Source organism: Phyllostomus hastatus, unplaced genomic scaffold (genome assembly GCF_019186645.2).
Source record: "Phyllostomus hastatus isolate PE091 unplaced genomic scaffold, TTU_PhHast_1.1 phas_contig_86, whole genome shotgun sequence".
Lineage (NCBI taxonomy): Eukaryota > Metazoa > Chordata > Mammalia > Chiroptera > Phyllostomidae > Phyllostomus > Phyllostomus hastatus.
Genome location: NW_025333977.1, coordinates 91,359,379 through 91,382,822, shown reverse-complemented (window position 1 = coordinate 91,382,822; position 23,444 = coordinate 91,359,379). Strand labels below are relative to the sequence as shown.

Here is a 23,444-nt window from a genome sequence, read left to right as displayed (position 1 = left end):
GCAGGGAATAGTGTTCCCATTTTCCCTGATCAAACAAGAAACACTGCTCATAACTACTAGGGCTATTTGAGCCCCAGAGCCCTGGAGTAAGAAAGTGTGCAATACACAAAAATGTTCCTAGATAAAAAGAGATGAAGAATTTTGGTTAAAAACAATGGCAAACAGGTAATTCCACCACAGAAGAAATAGAGCAACTGCACTAAGCTGGACTTCCCTTTTCTATTTATTTATTATTGCTTTAAATTAATCTCATTTACCATGTCCTTTCTATAGAATACATCGAAATATTCACAAAAACCTGCACTGGAAGGAATTAGTTTTATTTAAAAAAAGCAAAAGTCACTGGAACTGGTCATTTTAGGAGGCTAAAGAGACTCAGAAAGCAGATCTTACTTAGCAAGGTAAGGGGGAAGACAAGTACCATATGATCTCTCTTATATGTGGAACCTAATGAACAAAATAAACTGACAAAAAAAAAAAGAGAGAGACCCAGAGGCATGGATACATGGAACAGACTGACAGATGTCAGAGGGGAAGACAGTTGGTGGTGGGGGTGGGGACTGGATAAAAGAAAATGAAGGGATTAGTCAAAAACATGTACATAGCTGGTAGACACAGAGAATAGTGTGGTGAAGGCCGGAGGAGAGGGAGGGTGGGGGCTGGGTGGAAGTAGGCAAAGTGGAAAGGGGAATGGGGGACATCTATAATAGTGTCAACAGTAAAAAAATAAAAAGGCCCCTTTAGGATGTTATGGCCATCCTAAAACTGGGAGCTCCTTGAAAAGAGAGACTGCTATAGTCCCCTCTCTATTACAGTGCATAGGATGTAAGAAGTGCTTGCTAAATGCTCACTGGAAGAATCAACAATGCCACACTTTTGCATGTTTACATGCACATAAACATACAGGTATACAGATGGAATCCCAATGAAGGCAATCTTGGAAGCCCCATTTCTAAACTTTCCCCCCCAAATTATTGTTTTAAGTAGGGTAATACTTTTAAAAACATAATGCACCTTTCTCTTTTGCATATCCTTCCATGTATTTAAACTCTCATCTATTTGCCTCAGAGACATTTAGGATAGTTATGTAGCAGGCAAAGAAAGTGTCCATGTTTAGCTGCTGACATTCAGAAAAGGATTTTTTTAGTATGCAGCTTGAATTCTCAAGCTCCCATTAATATATCAAGATCCCAACTGGGTGAACTTGACCACTGAGATCACTTTTAAAGTCACTTTAAACCGGAGGCAAAGAATACAGAGTAGGCAACAAAAGGGGGAACCCTACCATGACAGAAGGAGAGAAAGCCCTGTCCTTTGAGCATCAGGGGAACATGGAAAATTTTCATTGTAGAAAATGAGATATCAAGGTCTCAGGCTCCTCCTGTGGACCCACCTCATGGTCCAACCACAGGCTGGGAAATGGGAGAAGGCAGCTTTGGAATATAATATGCCAATAGGTGTGAAGGAACCTGAAACCCTAGAACCACTCCTAAGGGAGGCTGTAGACCTCTAGGATAATGCCTACCATGCAGTCATGTCCCATGTTCCACACAGTGTAGAGATGTAGAAATGAAAACATAGCACTGGCCAATGCTGGTATCTAGTTGGGTAGGCCAGATGCATAGTTTCTGCCTCCTCACAATTGTTACTGAGTGAACAGATGACAATACTCAGAGATGCTCAGAGAGTCAGTGACCAGTCAAAGGCCAAGGGTCAGGACTAAGAGGCTACAATGTGCAGGACCTTTGACCCCATAGGCAAATAGTCAGGACATGAACATTAGCACTAAGTATCAGCACAATACTCCCAAAAAGCAAGACAGGTCTGGTGACACCTCTACACCACCACTACAAGAATCAAACCAGAGACTTCTGGTCAAGATGGTGGTGTAGTAAAGACAACTCACCTACTTGCACAACCACTTCAAAATTACAACTAAGCTGTAGAACAACCATCATTTAGAACCATCATAAAGTGAGCTGAATAGAAGTCCCACCACTATGGAATTGAAGAAGAAACAACATCAAGACTGGTAGGAGGGGAAGAAATGCAAAATGGGCTAGTCGCACACCCACATGTGTTAAATAATAATCAGGAGGAATGCCTCAGGAGTCTGAGCCCCACACCAGGCTCCCCAAGCCCAGAGTTCCAGTGCCAGAAAGTAAGGTCTCCATTAACTTCCTGTTGTAAAAACCAATGGGGATTGAGGCTGTGGAAGACAGGAACTGCTGGAATCCCAGGCAGTTCCTCTTAAAGGGCCTCTACACAGACTTTTAAGCTTGGTGACCCTACAGGACACCTACTATTAGGCTGGAGCTCAGACGCTCCTTCTGAGCTCCAGGGCCAGAGCAGCAGATTGAAAGGCATCAGAGACATACAGGGAGGAAGTGAATTGTCTGGCATCAGGGCAAGAGCTGGGGGCAGGCAGCTTTCTCTGGGACAAAACTGCTGACAGACAATTCACTTCCTCCCTGGAGTTCCTTTTCTGAGCACTCCCCCTACAGAGCCACAGAGCCAACAAGTGGGCACCATATCTGAGACTCCATCAATCTGGCTGACATTGTTTGCCCCAACCTGGTGATTCACTGAGGCAATGCCCCCCTCAACTTCTGGGCCCACACAGGCTGCTTCCAGTGGCTTTTCCTTAAAAATGGCTTGTCTTGGCTCATGCTTCAGATTTTCCTAAATTCTCTCAAACAAATAGCATCTGGCTTCAGTGAGCATCCTACCTGTACCTTTCGCTAAGTTGCCCCAGACTCAGTACTAGCAGCAGCTGGCCTTGGCCCACAGCTTGGCCTCTCCTGGGCACCTCCAAGCCCAGTACTAGTAGCAACCATCTGCATATCTCTTTGTAGCTAATGCTGTGTGACCCTGGACACAACACAGATGGTGGCTTACCTTGGACTTACCAACAGCAATGAAGTCTCAACTACAAGAGGAGGAAGTACTCACCCCACACAGTAGGCACACCTTGAGCACCCAGCTTGGGTAATAAGGGTTGTTGTGTCACTAGACCCTATAGGACACCTACTATTGAGCTGGCCAAAAAGTCTATTTGGTATTTTCCATAACATAAAAGACACATTTTTCACTTTCCTGAATAACTTTACTGATTTGGATATTTTGAGTACATTGGCTATCTCCCGCTATTGGCTTCCAGTGGGTAAAGGCCAGGAGTGCTGCTTAACACCCTCCAATGCATAAGATAGCACTATAGCAAAGACATTTTGGCCAATAATTATTTGGCCAAAATGTCAATAGTACCAAGAAACTTCACAAACCACTTATGACACATTCAATCAGTCACAGCACCTTCTCTATACACTGCACAAATCTTTCCTTGCATTTCAGTTGTAGTTTTCCCTTTCTTGAAATAATAAAGCATAGTAAGGTAAAAGTGTTGCATATCTTCTTCCATCTTCAATATTAAGATGGTTGTACAAACATTCACCAATTTTGATATTTTTTTAAAAACATGCTAATATGACAGCTGTCACAAACAAATCAAACAAAATTATTTCAACTGAAGTTAAAGACAACTAAGCACTAATAGGGCCATCATATCGAAAAATGTAATGGACTTTTTGGCCAATCCAATACATTAAGCCACTATACCAAGCCTGGGAGAGGTAGTAGCTCTACCTAATACATAAAAACAAACACAGGGAGGCTGCCAAAATGAAGAGACAAAAAGCACGACTCAAATGAAAGAACAGGTAAAAACTCCAGAAAAAGAACTAAACAAAAAGGAGAAAAGCATTCTATCAGATGCAGAATTCAAAACACTGGTTATAAGAATGCTCAAGGAACTTAGTGAGGACCTCAACAGTATAAAAAAGAGTCAGAACAAAGGATACACTAATTGAAAAAAAGAACAATTTACAGGGAGTCAACATAGAGTGAATGAAGCTGAGAATCAAATCAGCGATTTGGAACATAAGGAAGCAAAAAAAAAAATCAGAACAACAAGAAAAAAAAAGAATCCAAAACAAATGAGGCAGTGTAAGGATCCTCTGGGACAACTTCAAGTGTACCAACAATTACATCATAGGGGTGCCAAGAGGAGAAGAGAAAGAGCAAGAAATTGGAAATCTATTTCAAAAAATAATGAAAGAAAATTTCCCAAACTTGGTGAAGGAAAGAGACAGGCAAGTCCAGGAAACACAGAGAGTCCCAAATGAGATGGACCCAAAGAGGCCCATGTCCAAGACACATCATAATTAAAATGACAAAAGTTAGAGACAAAAAGAGTATCTTAGAAGCAGCAAGAGAAAAGCAGTTAGAGCCCTGGCTGGCACACTCAGTGACTTGAGCGCCAGTCTGTGAACCAAAGAAAAGCAGTTAGTTACCTACAAGGGAGCACCCATAAGACTGTCAGCTGATTTCTCAAAAGAAACTTTGCAGGCTAGCAGGGATTGGCAAGAAATATTCAAAGTGATGAAGAGCAAGGACCTACAACCTAGATTAATCTATCCAGCAAAGCTATCATTTAGAATCGAAAAGCAGGTAAAGAGCTTCCCAGACAAGAAAAAGCTAAAGGTGTTCATCATGACCAAACCAGGTTAAAGGGTCTGCTTTAAGAAGAAGATTAAAAATATGAACAATGATGAGACTTCCAGCCAAGATGAAGGCGTAGGTAGACACACTGTACCTTCTCGCACAACCAAGATAAGGACAACAATAATTTAGAAACAGAATAACAACCAGAACTGTCAGAAAATTGAACTGTATGGAAGTCGGACAACCAAGAAGTTAAAATAGATACGTTCATCCAGACCAGTAGGAGGGACAGAGTCGGGCAGCCAGGCCGAGAAGGGTCATGGAACAAAAAGTGTTGGGACCTGCGTAAGGCATCCTGGGCATGCAAGACCAAAGCAGGTGGACCCTGGGTGCTCAAGCGATGGCTGGCAGATCCCAGCTGAGGGGTGGCAACTGGCAGACCCAGTGAGGTGGCGATTGTGAAGCAAGGCAGTGATTGTGAAGCAAAGCACTGCACGCAAAACAGCTGGTTGACCAGGTGGTCCCAGGGTCCCAGCGCCGGAAAATAGAGCCTCTGGACACTGATTTAAAACACCTATGGGGGTTGAGGTACAGAGAGAGAGTCCCAGACTCACAGGAGTAGTTGTTGGAAAGACCCACGGGGTGCACAAGCCCACCCACATGGGAATTAGCACCAGAAAGGCCCAGTTTGCTTGAGGGAAGCGGCAGAAGGGACTGAAGTCTGACAGAGAGCAGAGCAAGTGCCATTGTCCCCTCTCGGACCCCACCCCCACATACAGTGTCACAACCCAGTGACTGGGTTACCCTGCCCTGGTAAACACCTAAGGCTCTGCCCCCATACTTAACAGGCACACATCAAGACAAAAAAAAAAAAAAAAGATGACTCAAAACAGATGAGCAAATGAAAGCCCCAGAATCAATACTTTTAAGTGACTGAGAGATAGCCAACCTATCAGATGCACAGTTCAAAACACTACTGATAAGGATGCTCACAAAATTGGTTGACTTTGGTCACAAATTAGATGAAAAAATGAAGGCTATTCTGAGGGAAATAAAGGAAAATGCACAGGGAACCAATAGTGATGGAAAGAAAGCTGGGTCTCACATAAATGGAGTGGACCAGAAAGAAGAAAAAAACATACAATCAGAAAAGAATGAAGAAATACGAATTCCAAAAAATGAGGAGAGGCTTAGGAATCTCCGGGACATCTTTAAACATTCCAACATCCAAATTATAGGGATACCAGAAGGGGAAGAGGAAGAGCAGCAAGTAGAAAAGTTATTTGAACAAATAATAAAGGGGAACTTCCCCAATCTGGCAAAGGAAATGGACTTCCAGGAAGTCCAGGAAGCTCAGAGAGTCCCAAAGAAGTTGGACCCAAGGAGGAACACACCAAGGCACATCATAATTACATTAGCCAAGGTAAAAATGAAGGAGAGAATCCTAGAAGCAGCAAGAGATAAGGAGACAGTTACCTACAAAGGAGTTCCCATAAGACTGTCAGCTGATTTCTCAAAAGGGGCCTTGCAGGCAAGAAGGGGCTGGAAAGAAGTATTCCAAGTCATGAAAGCAAGGACCTACATCCAAGATTGCTCTCTCCAGCAAAGCTTTCATTTAGAATGGAAGGGCAGATCAAGTGCTTCTCAGATAAGGTCAAGTTAAAGAAGTTCATCATCACCAAGTCCTTATTTTATGAAATGTTAAAGGGACTTATCTAAGGAAAAGAAGATAAGAAAAAGAAGATAAAAAACATATATAGTAAAATGACAGCAAACTCACAATAATTAACAACCACACCTAAACAAAAACAAAAACAAACTAAGCAAACAACTAGAATAGGAACAGAACCACAAAAATGGAGATCACATGGAGGGTTAGCAACAGGGGAGTGGGAGGAGAAGAGAGGGGAAAAAGGTATGGAGAATAAGTAGCATAGATTGTAGGTAGAAAATAGACAGGGGAGGGCAAGAATAGTATGGGAAATGTAGAAGCGAAAGAACTTAGGACACATGGACATGAACTAAAGTGGGGGAACGTGGGTGGGAGAGGGCGGAGGGGAATGAAGGGGGTGTAATGGGACAACTGTAATAGCATAATCAATAAAATATATTTTTAAAAATATGAACAATGAAATGGCAATACATATATATCTATCAACAACTGAATCTAAAAAACAAAAACAAAATAAATAAGCAGAACAGAACAGAATCATAGATACAGAGAATGTTTTGATCATTCTTTGTATGGGATGGTGTGGGGAGATGGGTGAAAAATGTGAAGGGATTAAGAAATACAAATTGGTAGTTACAGAACAGTCATGAATACAAATGTAAAGCACAGCATAGGGAATAGAGTAGCCATGCATGACTCATGGACATGGACAATGGCATGGATTGCCTAAGGGAGTCAGGGGGCTGAGTAAAGGGGGGCAAAGGGGGAAAATTTGGGACAAGTGTAATAGAATAAACAATAAAATATAATTTAAGAAAAAGAATCAGGCCAGACCAGCCCCCATGAAGCAAAGACCAGGTGAAACCAGCCATCATACATACCATGTCTCTAAGCACACTTGGCCCCTCACCCCATCACTACCACCACAAGTTCACATGTTCATCTCTACACAGATCCCATTCTGAAAAGAAGTGGGAGAACAGGAGAAAATCTGAGTGACTGAGAAATTTATCTGAAAGAAACAATCATCCCAAAAGACCAATCCTGAAAAAAACAAAAACCAAAAAACCTGATATACAATACTATAAAACCAGCCCAGTTGGAATGAGGATTCATAAGAAAAGTTAGGTCCATATTAGTAAATTTTAAAAGCAACATTTTCTTTGCACATCTGGGTAGTAAGAAATAAGTGGGCAACTGAGCTACACTGTCACCCATCAGAGAGAAATCCTCAGCTGTTCTGCGCAGTTAGAAGAGCCACTCTTTCACTCTCATACACACATCTCTTTTCCAAAACCAAATGGAACTTATCATGAAACGTTCCACTCCATCTCTAGTGCTGACAATTTCCTACTAGACATGAGAAAATGTACAGTCCTCAAACACAGTCCAGGCTGTCACTCCCATCTGAGTCTCCTAGCTCAGCTTTCAACCACACTTAAAACCAAGGGAGACCCCAGACAAAGGCAGCCAACAAAAACTCTTTTCATCTGGTCAGCAATTTTGTTTGTCCAAAGCTTTTTCCTTCTATTATCTCACTTTATCTCATACTATTCCTATGAGGGATGGCAGGGCAATTTTGTTTCCCTCTTTCTTCAGATGAAGAAACAGAGGTCTCATCTGTAGAAGCAGAAATGTTAACTGGCTTGGCCAAGTCACAGAGCTAATTAGTGGTGGGTAGAATAGGAAACCAAGGTCTCCTGAATCATATCCTTGGATTCTTCTAGCCAAACACAGGCTATGGCTTTTGCACACACAACCTAAAGCACTGCCATACCTGTGGTATTGGAATTAACTTTCACTCAAGCCCACAGAACACATGTGGCTTTTTTTCTTTTTTTCTTTTTTTTTTTTTTTGGCTAATTGTGACTGCAAATCTGGCTCTTTAGGTCACTTAAAGACACACAGCAAAAGAAGCTGAGAATGGCCTCTACCATCTATTTAAATATCACTAACAAAAGTGTTCTTAAACATCACACAAAAAAGTTATACTCCAAAGAACAGAGACTGGCTGTCCTCCCTCTCTCCTGAGGATAAAAGCAGATGAAACATCCTGAACCTACAGTGTCCTACATCACCTTTAAAAATGATCAGACAATGGGTGACCCTTCTTGCTACCCTTTGGACCAAATAATGTCCCAGAACAAACACCAGGCCACAGAAAAGCTGGGTTATAAATATCCATCATTAGGAGAATAGTTAAATAAAATATGGCACATTCGCACAATGGAATGTAACACAACTCAAATCCCACAAGGGAGAGCTATATGTACTGACATAGAAAAATGTCTATGTTTATAAAGTGGTAAGAGCAAGTTGCAGGAAAACAGGTATAGCATAACTCTTTCTTGGTAAATAAGAAAGAAAGTCACATATTTGTACAAACTTGTACATGCAACAGGTACACATATCTGTTGAATTTATCTTAATATCAGGAAGGAGAAAGTGCATTCACTTTTGATCATTGATCCTGCACTTGTGTTTTGTGTAAATATTTTGTACAATGGCATGACAATGCCTTTACCTCTCCTCTGTCTTCCTACATTATTTCCATGTAAAGGTTACTTGGCTTAGGAATGTCTTACTTTGCTTTTTAAAAAAGTGTATAATGGTGTATCATACATTTAAATTCATTCCAGGAAAAAGTCAACACCCTCCACCCCAGTTTGTCTTTCAGCTTAACTCTCAATGATACACACCACGGATCAGGGACAGTGCACACACAGAGAGTAAGACCAGGAGGAAATATCTCAAATAAACAAACAGGGGTTCTCTCTGGGTGATGGGATCACAGTGGCTTTTCTGTCTTTTACATTTGATCATAGTTTTCAAATGTTCTACAGTGAGCCAGCATTAATTTTATAATAAAAAAAGACTTCAGGATAAAAAAAATTACTGTTCTATGAAAGTATACTGAAAATCGATTCTCTCTAAATGAAACCTTATTTAGCCCCAGCCAGTGTGGCTAAGTAGTTGCAGCATCTTCCTGTAACTAAAAGGTTGCAGGTTTGATTTCTGATCAGGGTACATGCCTGAGTTGCAGGTTCATTCCAGTCTGGTGATGGAAGCATGCAACCCCCAGTCAAGTCACATATGATCCCTCGTCCTACCATAGGTCCCCGGTCTGGGTGCCTCTAAGGCAACCAGTCGATGCTTCTCTTGCATGAATGTTTCTCTCTCTCCCTTCCTCCCTCCCTTCATCTCTCTCTTTAAAAAGCAAATGAAAATGTCCTTAGGTGAGGATAAAAATAAAAACAAAAGAAACCTTGTTTACAACTTATTTAAATTATTTTTTAGCTGATAGGCAACAAATACATATCAAAGAAATCAATGTATGAGTTAAACTCCCTTTCTAATTGACCTCCAATTAGCCATTTTTCCTATATAAATTCCCCCCTCCCAACACAGCGAGGCCTTAAACTCTTCAGAGACAAAAAACATTTGTTACTAATCTTTAGAAGACCCCTTAGTATCTGGCATAATGCTAAGCACATGGCATATATTCACTCAGTACTGATTAGTTGGTCCATTTGTATGTTTGAACTTTCCTGTATGGATTTTCCTGAAAGAAGAGTACATCTTTAGTTTTCTGGTGCCTATTAAATACATAAATATTTGCAAGCCAATGTTAAAAGGAGTCCCCTCTAATTAATCCAGAATCAACAAGAGTTGTGCACTATATTTCACAGTCAATATTGATTTCAAAGGTGTTTTGTTTAAGGTGGAATTGCCTGTCTACAAAAACAATTCATTTCCTTAGCACAATGTTTCATTATAAAACTCTCAATTGGCCTACACACCATTTTAAAAAATCTAGCCAACAAATACTAATCAAGCAAGTATTATCTTCAAGGCACTAATTTGGATTTTGAGAAGAGTATAGACAAGGCCACACCAAAGGAGTGTATGGCCCCCAGCAGGAACCAGACATGACCATTTTCCAAGGCAGGGCCTCTAAAAGGACTTTGAGTCATCAATGTTCAGTAAGGTTTTAGGGAGACTGGTGTCCAAACAAATCTGGTGCACACCTCTTCTCCAACCTCAACGTCTTGGTCAAGTCACCACCCAAGAACTCAAAAGTCCACCATTTTTGCCTCCACTCCAGAGCCTTCAAGGCTGAGCAAGATGCAGAAGCCTGCATACCTGACCCAATCTGAACTCAACTGGACACATCAATCTTTCATGCATTTCTCGCTCATTGTCCAGAGAATGGATCCAGGCTGTCTACTCTCTTTCCAGATTCTCAGCATCTCTCGGTCTATCATATGACCTTGGCTCCCATTCACAGAGAAGTCTGAAGTCAGCTTAATAAGAGCTCTAGCATCTGACCTGAACACTATCTGATCTTCTCCAGTAGCCACAGAGGAAAAAATGTCCCTCCATCCCAGAAATAACCTCTTTGCCTGGGAATCCCATCCTTTTCTGACTTCTGAGGAGCTGGAGCTCACCCTGCTACCCTGCCCACACACAAAATGCATTCTAACACCTTCTTTCTCTACCACTATCTCCTCCAATGACTTTTTTCACACATTCAAACATTTTTCTCTCTCTGAAAAACAAAAAAAAAATTTCACTGGATCTGATAACTTTTTTAAAATTATTATTGAAACACAATTTAAGTGAATAAAATTGCACATATAAGTCTATAGCTCACTGACCCTTCACAAATAGAACACAACTATGATAAAGAAACAGGACACTACTAATATTCTCAAAATGTTCTTTCAATTACCATTTTTTCTCCTTATTTTCATTACCAAGCTTCTTAAACAGTGGTCTATCTTCATTTTCACCACTCCCTCATTCATTTCAGCCTAAGTAACCCCTCTTGAGTGAATTCTCCCCACACCCACCCAGGTGAAACTGTCAATCCTTCCTCTATATCCTCAAAGTATACAGCATGCAAACCTCTATGGCACTTACTACACTACACTGCAATCATTTGCTTATGTGTCAGGCAATCCCACTAGACTGTTACCCTCTATGTGGAAAGGATTATTTCTAACTTGTTTCTGTACCCCCAGAGCCTGGCACTTAGTAGGTATACAGCTTGTGTTTGCCACTTGAATGAATGAGTGCAGAAATAAGTGAAGAGGTCCACTCACTGAAATTGATCCATTCTTTCTCTAGTTCTCATGAAAAGTGATAAGGATATAGCTTTCAAAACTCAGTGTTTGGGATCATGAAGCATTCTCTTTACATCCAAGTATCTGAGCCTGTTATGTGCCAATGCACTGGGGTACAGAGAAGAAACTTCGTATCTCACACCCACATCACAGCCCAATGGTGTTTTGTCCTTCCACGGCCACATACCAACGTGGGGTCCTGCCAATATTTTCCCCCGACTGCTCTGAAGCTACTCTTCCCTTTCCCCACAGCCTCCTTTCAAGGACAGTAAGAAGTCAGAGACAAGAATCCCCTAGAAGCCCCACACCCCGCCTCCTAGCCCCCTTTTGTCATATTCAATTAACCATCTGCCAGTCTCCAGGGTCTCCTTCTAGGCCTACAGCTGCCAACTCAACACTGTTTCCCTACCCCCACCACCCATAGATATCCATTGTCCCTGAGCTGCAGGGTAAGAGTGTAAAAGGCAGGAATTTTAGCCACATTCCCAGTCCCTGCCTGCTATGCCCTGGAATAACTATAACTGCAAGCTTAAAATTGTATCTCTGCCTATCTCTGTGCTATTACAGAGAAAAAGAAGGAAGCCAAAGGAAAGAAGGGAGGGAGGGAGGGAGGGAAGGAGAAAAGAAGGGAGGGAAAGAGGGAGGGAGGGAGAGAAGGAGGAAGAGTTAGGGGGAAGCAAGCTATCAAAGCATCATAATTTTCATGATTTGAAAGACAGATTCATCCAACTAGTAATACGATTATATTATGTATGTAATATAATCATATAACGAGTAATAAATGCCCCTTTCTGCTACGAGTTATAGTATGACTATAACTATAGCAATATACAGTATATCTATGACCAACCAGCAACCCTGAGAGGTAAGAATTTTTTTTACCCATTTCACAAATGAGAAAATTGAAGGTCAGAGAGCTTGTAACTTGCACAAGGTCACACAGCTAGTAAGTTACTGTTCTAAGACTATGATTCTGGGACTGAGCTACACCTAAGGAAACTCCCACCTCCTTCAACTCTAAGAGGTGTAAGCCAAGTACCCCATAGCCCACCTTTTGGAATAGCAGCCCCCAGATTCCTACTCCCCACCCCTCTGGAGGGCTGTGTCAGGTCCTTGAGAAACCCTTTTTGAAGTGGGCTTTTCCCTTAATGACAGTCCTTGAATTTTCCCCTAAAAGGAGAATTGAAAGTCCAGTCAGAGGGAGTGTTTTCAGGCTAATGAAATGGATGTGCTCACCTGGTTACCTTCCCGTCTTGTGTGAGGGGTTTCTCTTCATGAAGAAGCAAGGGGAAAAGGCTCTTCCTCAATCACTATACTTCCTCTTCCTTCTAGGACTTCTAGAGGTATTGAGGAAACTCTAGAACTTCAAGAGCAGGTCCCACCCCTGGGTGATACAGCACCTGATAGCCAGGCACTCACCCCTCCCCAGGAGATTGCCCCAAACACCTTCTTGCCTCAGCCCCTCTCCCTCTCTCCTCTCCCCACTCACCCTCAACCCACTAACTTGCCTTCTGGACTCGCACTCTGTTAGAAGTGATTCTGCAGACCCCATTATACAGCCTGGAGAAGATCGCACCTCAGACTGCAAAAGGAAACCACCGGCATTTCTAAAAGGATTGCTAATTTAGGATCTCCTACTCTTCTTTCCATCTTTCCTCTCCAAGGACCATCTAGGGCCACACACCAACGCAGCTCACTGATTTCATAGCTACCCTCAACTTACACCACTCTCCTCAAGCATGGCACCACTAGCCCCTAAATCTGCAAGCCAGCTGATGGATGCTTTCTCTAACAGGACTGTTGATCAGGCACACTGTGCCCTCAGCTGAGGTCCTTGCCCCCAGCTACTTTAGTCAGGTCTGCCTTCCACTGTCTCCCCATCTAGCCCAAAGCTCACCCTGCAGCTGACATTGAAATTCATCCCTCCAGGCTCATCCAGGACTTTCCCCCATCAATTCCTCCTATCTTTTCTAAATATTCATTCTTCTCTTCATGTATGCCTTCTTCCTCTTCCCCACCCCCAGGTATTCACATATCTTTCCCACCTAAAAAAAGCCTTCCCTCAACTCTGCTACCATCTCTAGCTACCTTACTATTTTTAACCTTCCCTTCACAGCCAAACCTTTCCAGAGTCATCTATATGCACTCCCACCACTTCCTCCCCATCCACTCACTCCCCATTCCCCTTGCAATTTGGATTCCAACTCCCATACATAATTTCAAAGGTTACCAATGATCTCCCAATTTCCAGAACCAAGGAGGTCTGTTCAGTCCCCATTTCACTTAAGCTCTCTGCAGCTTTAGGGCTATTGATGACCTGTTTTTCTCCGAGCACTGCTCTCTTCTGGTTCTGCTTCAGCCTTTTACTTGAGTCTACATATCTGTCCTTGTCCCTCTGCCCTTAAGCCTATATATGCTTTTCATTTATTGTCTCATCTATCCTGATAACTCCAACCACAACTTCTTGCAGATATCTCTCAAATCTACTTTTCCGGCTCTGGCATCCTTCCAATGCTCCAGACTCTGTTATTCGCCTACGGAATCAACACTTCCCTTAGCTATTTCACTGACACCTGAAATGTAACATGTCCCAAAGTAAATCCCCAAATACTCCCTCTCCTCCTGCCTCCCCACAGCTGCTTGTCCTCTTCCTAACTCCTTGCTGTCATTTAGGGTATCTACATCCTTCCAGTCACCAGGCTCTAAGTTTTGGAGTCATCTTTAATTCCTGCCTTTTCCTTGACATTTCTACATCCAAGTTGCCAAATCCTATAAACTCTACCTCCACGAGGTCCCTCATATCCACCCACTCCTCTCCACTTCCACTGTGGCATATCAAGTTTGGACCCTCCTTTCCTGTCACAATGGTATCCCAATCCAGGCCTGGCCAGCAGTACCTCCCCCATTCTAATCAATAGGGCTACCAGATTTATCTTCCTGGTCATGCCACTGCCCCATTCAGAAACTTTTAGTGTCTCTCAAAAGCAAACGGCAGAAAAGACCAAACTCCTTGGCCTGTGACTCAAAGCCCTTAGTGACCTAGGAGCACATGTTTGATAAATGAGGCAATCAGTCAACCTAGTCCCCACACTCTTCTGAATTTTTTCTCCCCTTGATTTCCACCTGCATCCATCTCTGAATCACATAAACTGGACCTCTTACTGCCCCAGATATGCCATGGACGTTCCCACCTCCCTAACGCCAGTTGAACTGGGAAACAGAATACTTTCTGCCTTCCCCATTCAAATCCTACTCATCCTTCAAGCCACAGCTTGAGGAGTGACCACTTCCTTGAGAACACAGCTCATTTCTCATTTTCCACTCCTACTGTTTATCCCTCATGTCCATGTTTTCTAGCTAATGTCCATCTCCCTTCTAATAATGCCATGGGACAGAAGGGGAGGAGACAAAGCTAATTCTCCAAGTTTGTTCTTTACTTCTCTGAATTAATTCCTCTGTCCTACTAGCTGATTCTTTCCATTCCCTCACTCCTCAGCAGACACAATTTCAAGCAGCTCTATTGATCCAACAACCCTGTGGCTGTCAATCATTGCCTGGTTATTTGTTGCCAATCATTCACACACAAAGGAGTGGCAAGGGGAGTCTGCACCGCATGTAGACCGAGAAGGAGCAGGAAGGGACTGATTCACTGTACCCACCTGAGACTTGGCAGACGTAAGAAGTCCATTCTTGCTAAGCACCTCCAGATGGCATGGGGCCATGTGCCAGGGCCTGAGGGCTGGCATTTTTATACTTTTGTGGAGGAGAGAATAGAAGTGTCCTAAAAACAAAGTTGAGGAGGATTGCTCTCTTCCTGGGCTGGAAAGGTACCATGGAAGTCAGATTAAATAAGATAATACTTGTCAGAAGAGATACTTAGAGTAATAGAATGTTTGATTTGGAAGGAACTATCTACATATATTTGGATAGAACTGTACAACTTATAAAGACCTTTCACATACAGTATCTTATTTGAGTCAATAACCCTGTTGGTGCCAAAGTGGAGTATTATCCTCATCTTATACAGATGTTAAAGTCACTTGCCCAAGACATTCAGATAAGTAGGGAGCAAAAGGGAGTGTTCACCCCCTACTCTCTTGCCTGACCTTCTAAGCCTCCTTCACAGGCTTCTTCTTTCTCCCTTTCCTACCCCTTAAATGCAAGTGCTCCCTTGAGGGGATACATTTATACCCATTTCCCTTTCTGTACTATATTTTTTATAATGATTTTACACACTCCCATAGCACAGCACATTGACACAGTAGGCACTCAATAAATATTTGTCAAACAAATTGCTAAATGACTGAATGAAAGAACTGAGGCCCAAACTTTAGCCTTCTGGTTCCACAGACAGGCTCCTTGCACTCTATCAGGCTGCCTGACACTCCCTTCCATCCCATGTCAAAAGCCCTGCACAGCACCCATCCAGAGACCCCCGCCCCCAGCCTCTGTGCCACCACATTTATTTATTAAAACAATAGGACCAACAAGGACAGCTAGGATTTCTTGTGCTCCTACTGTGTATCAGAAGCCACTACATGTTTTTACACATTGTTTTCCTATTTAATCCTTCCAACCTGTAAAACAAGTATTATTAGTCCCATTTTGCAGAAGATGAGGATAAAAGAGATTAAATAATTTACCCGGGATTCTACCCCTAGTTAGTGCCAAGTCTATCTTATACAACAAAACCCCATGATCTCTGGCTACACCAGGGTTTCTCAACCTCAGCACTATTAACACTTCAGGGCTAGATAATCCCTTGTTGTCCTGTGCCTTATAAAATGATTAGCAGTACCCTAGACCTCCAACCACTAGATGCCAGTAGCAACACTCTGCCTCCTCCCCCGACCCCCCAGAATTATGACATTCAAAAAAAAATGTCTCCAGACATTGACAACAGTTCCTTGGGAGATAAAATTGCCCCCAGTTGAGAACCTCTGGACTATAGCATAGTGACTCTCTCCAAAAGTAAACTGCCAACTTCCAGAACCAGAAAGAACTTTGAAAACTAAAAATGTTCATTCTCTAACATCTTAAAAGAACCTCTAGTTCACCTGTGCTAGTGTTTTATTGATATTTATAGTCAATAGATTTTTCTTACTTCTAACTTAATTTCTTTCTGTAGCTTTAGCTTATTCCAATAGCTTCAGTTTATGCTTGCCTTTTTCATCCCACAAAAGATTACCAAATACAATTAGACAGAAGGAGCCAGTAATAGTTATTCATGATTGGTAGCACAAGGAAGAAGCAAAGCCTCCCAAATCTTATGGAGAGCTCCTGGATATCACTGGTATGTTCTAAAATACATTAATATAGAAATAGTTATATAAATTCAATATTAGAAATATTAACAATATCCCCTCTCCTGAACAGCAAGGTCCTCTTGTTACTCCCCAGAAGTTTCTGGGAAATGATATGACCAAAAGCCCAATTCATGACGAGTAGAAGTGGAAGAGAATCAAGAAGGAATAATAAACATTGAATTACTCATCATGTTTACATTATGGAGCACCGAGCACAATGTCAAAAAGAGATGTTTTCCATTACTGCAAAAGAGAGCTCAGGACATGACAGACCCCCCCTCTCTTTCAGGTACCTGACAATGCACAGCCAGGGTGGTGATATCTACTCAAAGAATTCCACACCAGCATGAGTTGCTATTCCCAAACCTCCCTTCTCTGATCTGAACATTATGATGTGCAGTTCTTCTGTCTAGGTAGGATGGGGCTATCATCTTAGAGAAAAGTTTAAAGAATCATACAGTGAATACCAACACACCACTACCTAGATTCAACATTTGCTTATGTACTACCATGTTTGCTTTATCTATATTGGGGGAGGTGATTTTTTTATGATAAATCATAAGCTTTTTAAAAGATCTTTCTCCTTACCTCCAAAGAAAAACGAACTTCAATGGTAGAGATCAACTCTAGAGATGTATGAAAGGGTAAAAAAAAAACAATATAATACTGCTGATGAAGTGAGAAAATGAATATAGACAAGTGAGTGTTTGGGGAATTTGGGAGAGTTGGTCTTCTGAGTTGCAAAAGCTCCCAGAAAAAGGTGGGGCTCAAGTGTCCAAATATGAGGTAGCTTTAGTGAGTGGGGGTGCCAGGGTGGATAATTCAAGGAGAACATGAGTCAAGGAGCCATTGGATAGTGAGAAGAACAGCCAGGCTGGAGCTGAGCTGCCAAGTAAGGACTTGGCCCTGAAGCACTATCGAGTCATTTTAAGTCCATAGACCAGACCAGGTAGTGATATGATGAAAGTAGTGCAAACTACTTTGGGAAGTGCAATCTTCCTCCAGGTACCAATTTGGAGTGGAGGTGAGAGAGCAGATTCCAAGGGCAAGAATGAAGGCCACTAAAAGGAGTCCATGAGCAGCATGAACAGCAATGGCTAACTATGAAAAATAATTTAATAGGGTTTGTTAGAGGAGAGATCCCTCACAGATAATACCAAGGCTTTAAATATCATGACTGAGAGATGGAAGATGCCACCTGAAGAATTAAGGAAGGCAAGAGCAGGAGAGCTACTTTGGGGAGTTGGAAAGACATATAGAGTTGAGTCTGAGTCTGGCCAAAGTCCAAGTAACAGCAAACACTCCAGTTGAAAATGTCTGGAATCACAGGACAAAGCTCAACACAAAGACAAAGGTAGAAGATATTTCTACAACATCCTATTATCATTTATCTTCTTAGGTTTTTTCCCTGAATAGTAAAGAAAGAGTTTTCTTCTCTATCACCAAAGCTAAGCTCTTATATTTGTTAGAAAACTTATTCTTATCTCACCTTTTCAGGTATCTAACACAACAATTAAGCTCCCATCTTCAGTTTTTCCTGTCCATGGGTTTTCTCCCTCCCACCTGCAAACCTTCTCTAACTGTGACAAAAAAAAGACAAAAAAAAAAAAAAGGAAAACTGCTTATGACTAGCACACAACTTTTTTTCCTTTCACTGATAAACTCTGCAAGTAACTGCTTCCTACCCACCACCCCAAATCCCTACTCTGAATCTCTGTTCTAATATTGGGCTCCCAAGAGCTCCCAGTGGCCTTCTTTTTACCACATCCAATGACAGACACCCAGTGCTCTCCTGCTCACCCTGTCTATAGCCTGTCATCACACCAAAACCCACACTGACTCCCTGGAGTCCCCAGCATCAAGTCCCCTTTGTTGCCACTTCCTAAATAAGGGTTTCTCCTCCAATGTCTAACCAAAGCTCTTCCTCCCTTTCCTCCACCCTCTCCAAGAACGAAACCATCACAAAGCTTAGGCTGCACCCAGTCTTGATGCAGAAGGCTTCTAAGTCTACATTGCCAACCCTAACCTCCTGCCTATGCTCCTATCTTGAGTCCCAAATTTCCCACAAAATAGCTCCACCTCGATATCCCTCAATCACCTCCAATTATCCACATCTGGAACTAACTTCGCTACCTGCAAAAAGGACTCTTGTCTTCAACCAGATTATGTCAGTAGGAACAGCCAGGCCTCTGTACTATCAACCAGGCTACTTCTGTTTCCTCGTGGGCTTAAAAATATTTTCCCCTTCTAACTAGCTTGTCAACAAATCCCCACATTTCTACCTTTGAAAATGTCTCCCAGTGTTGTCCCTGACTCCCCATCCTTTCTGCCACCAACCCAGACCAAGTCCCCTCCCTCTCAGGTCTGGATCACTTTTGCATCTCCCTGAATTTTTTCACTCTCTTCTCTGCTTCACCAGTCACATTATCTCCAGATTAACCTTTCCAAAAACCACTTTCTTCAGGATATACCCTTGCTCAAAAACCTAAAATGACTCCCTACTAACTCTGAATCAAATCCAAACTCTTTTCTTGGCCTTCCAAGGCTCTCCTATCTGGCCTTGCCCTACTTACCCAATTCTGTTTCCTGTTCCTCCCCAAATTACACCTTCCATTCAGTCATTCTGAATCCTCAATGTCAATGCCCCAACCTCCCTGTGCCTCTGCTCACGCTGCTCTTCCCACTCCCCAGTCAATCCCCCCTCAAGGGTGGTTCCACTCCTCTGTAGTTCTGCCAACTTTTTATTTTATACCACCAAAATGTTCAGCAATTAATTAATCTCTGAGAAGTAACTGTCAATCTTCTTTTAAAAGTTCTTCAAGGGAAGAGACCACTTTGAATATTTCATTTGTATTCCAGCATCCTAGATAGCAGAAGGCTTCTGGTAGAAGTTGAAAAGTCCTTGTTGGTTTTCTATTCCAAGTGGTTCCTAGTCCCAGTTCTGAGTCCCCATATTTCCCCTTCTCTGCCTCATAACCATCACCAATAAAATTACTAAGACATACTTTCCCAAGCTTGGTATAGAGAATTACCGGGAAGATGATATGGAGTCCACCAATCTGTAAGAATAGTGGGCTTGAGGGTGGGGAGAGTTGGCTATGTGTGCCCACACGCATGTAGGGAAGATTTAAGAAATCTAGCTTAATCAGTTGGTCAAGAGAACTGAAATACCAAAATAATCAGAAGATGACAAGTAAGGACAGAATTATCCCAAACATGCCTAATTAGAGACATAATATGCTGTGGTTTGACAAAGCAATTGCCAGTCTGGTCTTTGTGCATGCAAAATTTTCCATAAAAAAAGGGGTAACCCTTGCACTAGAGACTTTGAGAATTTGTTTGACTGTTTCTCAATTGTTCAGTTGAATAAATTCATAATGTCCAGACTGCCAGGTGTAGTGCTATGTTCCACAGACAGGGGAATCAGAAGGAAGAAACTTAGGAAATATGGCCTCTTCCAGAAACTTAAGAAATATGGCCTTAAGAATCCTCAGCAAGAGCCCAGGCAAGAGAATGAATGGAAGGGGGTAAAATCAGGAAGGAGAGCACAGGGGGCCACAGAGGACCAAAGGCAGCCTGCACTCCCTTTTGGAATGTGTTACAGGTCATAAGCCATTTCCAGCCACATGCATTGAGGGTTTCACATTTCTCTGATTCTAAATGCACATCAGACCTAGCCTCCCTTCAACAAGCCTGCCCAAGGAAGAATAGCCCTAACAAGAGTCCCACAGGAGTCTGCTATTTACTCTGTGATTTTAGCTGGAGCTAGACAATATAAGCCCCAAGTTGAGTCTTGAAAGGCCCTAGGAAAAGTGACATACTGGACCATTACAGGCCATTAACACCATTAATGCTGTGTGAATTCATTTGTCAGAAATTAGCAAGCATCCAGAAACTGAGCTCTCCTCCAAGGGTCTGGGACAGAGAATGAACAGGAACTAGTGTTTGGATGGTAGGAAAAAGGAAGGAGTGGATGCTGAGGGAGGGAGGGAGGGAGGAAGGAAAGAAGTAATGAAGAAGAGAGGGAGGGAGGGAGGGAAGGAGGGAGGGAGGGAGGAAAGAAAAGAAAGTCTAGAAAGAAAAAGTGGGAAGTCTCCCTCTTCAAGAGTTTTCCCCAGAGCTAAGAAAAGGCACACTTTTGCCCCACATGGAAGGCAAGAAGGGTCAGGAAGACCCCGTGGTGAATGTTTCCAGGTATCACTTAGCTCCCAGAAATTTGACCCTAGATTGCAGGATACAAACTCGAGTCAAGTCTGAGATGCTGGCTCCCAACACGCACTTGAGAATCCATGCCTTGGGTCCTAGGTCGTGTGTGTGTGTGTGTGTGTGTGTGTGTGTGTGTGTGTGTGTGTGTGTGTGTGTGTTAGAGAGAGAGAGAGAGAGAATAAGAATGTGACCTCTGAGGAAAAGGAATGAGGAAGGAAGGCAAGGCTGGGGCCTGAGGAGCTGGATAACAGGGGCTCCCTCTGCTTTCTCCAGGTCCTGGCATTAGCCTGTACTAAGCATTTTCCCTTCCAGACCCACTAGAAAATGAACATATGGGCCAATCAAGTCTTGACTTCTAAAGCCACAAGTCTCCCCAACAAAGCACTCCACCCCCTTCCCTAGAGATGACCTCCAGGGCAAAGCAATGAGTTTAGGAAACAGATGGATATGCAGAGAGCCTTCAGAGCTAACCTGATCTGGCCCCACCAGTCCGCGTTCTCTAATATAACTTAGCAAAGGAGAGGGCAGAAACGCGGGGTCTCATAACTTAATGGACTCCTTGGGACAAAGATTCCAGACAAAATGGTTCCAGACATGGGAGATGCGGAGCTCTATCTACCGAGTTGGTGGAAGCCACAGGTAAAAAGAGAGATGGGGAATCCCTGGCCATCAGAGAAACCGGGCCACAGGTGGTGGGACGTGAAGGCAGTGGGTGCCCGTTCTAGGGGAAGGGGCTCTGTAGTCAGGGAGCAGGAGAAGCTATAGAGCTGGGGGATGGGAGGTAGCGAGGCTGCAAACAGCTGGAAAGACAGATCTGGGGGCTTTACAAACCACGGGCAAGCAAAGACTCAGTGGGTGTGTATGAGGGGGACGCTAACTCACACTTCCAGGAATAAGTGATTCTTATGAAAATTTCATCCGTTCCCAGAACTGGAGAAGAGGAGGACAAGGAGGACGCCAGAGGCGCCCACTGCCCTCCCAGCACGGTCTGCCTCTCAAGTCAAAGACGCAAGCCTCCCCACACACACCCTGCTTGACCGTCCTGGGTCCGCCCCGCTCCTGTCAGTCTGCAGCCTGCGTGACTCCGGGTCCCCAAGGCCTTTCTCTTTGCACATCAGGGCCCCGGGGCCCCTGGGCCGAGAAGGGGTGCCAGCCCAGGGCGGCCCGAGATGGGCTGACAGGCGCTGGGAGGAGGGTATTGAGGGAGGGGCCGGGGACGCCGGTAGCTGGATCCGCGCGCTGCAAAGTGATCCAACATCGCCCGATCCCCGCGCTCCGGGAGAAGGCGGCCGAGGGAACCGCCTCCCGCCTCCCCACCACAGACTCCCGCAAGTGAGGTGAACACCGAGGGGCGCCGAGCTCCCAGCCCCCACCCATCCCCGAAACGCGACCAGCATTGCCATAACAACAAGAATCTCTGCAACTCCAGCCGGACGGCGTGGGGGAGGGTTCCCCAACACGCACACCCCAGCAACAGTCCCGCTTCCCCAAACTTGTCCGAGACGCCGCGTCCCAAGGCAGCGGCCCTGCCCCCGGCTGCCCGCACCCTGCCCAGTCTACCTGTGCGGAAAAACGCATCCACGTCCGAATCGGCCGCTCCTCCTTCCTCCGCTGCCCCCTCCGGGGGGTTCATGACTGGGGGAGGGCGTCCGCGAGCAGCCCGGGGCCGGCGAAGCCTGGGGCCGAGGACTGCTCAGCGCCGGGTAGGCAGAGAGTGTGGGGCGCAGCGGCTGCGGCTGCGGCCGCGGCCGCAGACCCGGGCGGACTCCGGGCTTCGAGAGCTGGAGGCTGGGGCGGCAAGCTAGGGAGGAGGACGCCAAGCCTCCCTCAAGGGGAGGCGCGCGGCGGGCTGGGGGCGCCTGTCGCCGGCTCCCCCATGGTACCCCTTCCTCGGGGACGCTGGCCGCCTGCTGTCTGGCCGGGGCCGGGGGCCCGGCTGCCTGGGCGCCCGCTCTTGCCCAACAGCAGCAGCTGGCTCTCCTCCTCACCCGTCCGCTTGTCTCTATTGTTCAGCCCTGCTCGGCTCTCCTCTTTATTTTTCCTCCTCCCTCCCACCCTCCCAGTCTCTCTACCTCCTCCCTCCCTCGTTCACTCGCCCGCTCGCTCGCTGCCTCTCTCCCTCCCTACCTCGCTCTCTAGCTCCCCCTCTGGCTCCCGCCGCCGCAGCCGCTCACTCCCCAGCTCCTCCCTCGGCTCCCGCTCCACAGTCCCGGCCAACAATGACCCGGGCAGCGCCGAGCACAGCTGAGGCTTCGGCCGGGGCCCGGGGCTCGCCTCGGACCCCCGGCGGCGTGGTCGCCTTCTTGCCCCGTGGCCAGGCACCGGCCTCCCCGGCAGCAGAGAGCCGGCCCGGAGCTATTGTTCCTGGCGGTACTAGGCCGGCTGGCTTCCTGAGCCCCGCAGGAAAAGCCCCGCGAGGAGGTGGCCGAGGAGGGGGCGGGGCCGCCGGGCACTCGCTCGGCTTGCCCCGGGCTCTGCCGCCCCAGCAATGCGCTCTCAGCCTTTTCCCTCGTGCTGTGTGTGCTTCGCGCCCCACCCAGCTCCCAGGTGTGAAGGGGAACCCTAAGCTGCTTGTCTTTCTCCTTTTCAGACCGATCCCCAAGCTGGACTGACCTGTCCCTAGGGGCTGGACTC

At 44.7% G+C, this 23,444-nt stretch overlaps 1 protein-coding gene across 14 annotated transcripts in view; it reads right to left on the bottom strand.

Annotated features, from left to right (window-relative positions):
* The window catches only part of KALRN (kalirin RhoGEF kinase), a 698,826-nt gene extending 676,019 nt beyond the window's left edge, over positions 1-22,807 (bottom strand). For all 14 annotated transcript variants that reach the window (XM_045851423.1, XM_045851424.1, XM_045851434.1 and 11 more), the window contains exon 1: positions 22,371-22,807. In XM_045851423.1, coding sequence (XP_045707379.1) covers positions 22,371-22,443 — 73 coding nt within the window. In that variant the 5' untranslated portion in view covers positions 22,444-22,807. The remainder of the gene's footprint in view (positions 1-22,370) is intronic.
* Positions 22,808-23,444: the final 637 nt, after the last annotated feature.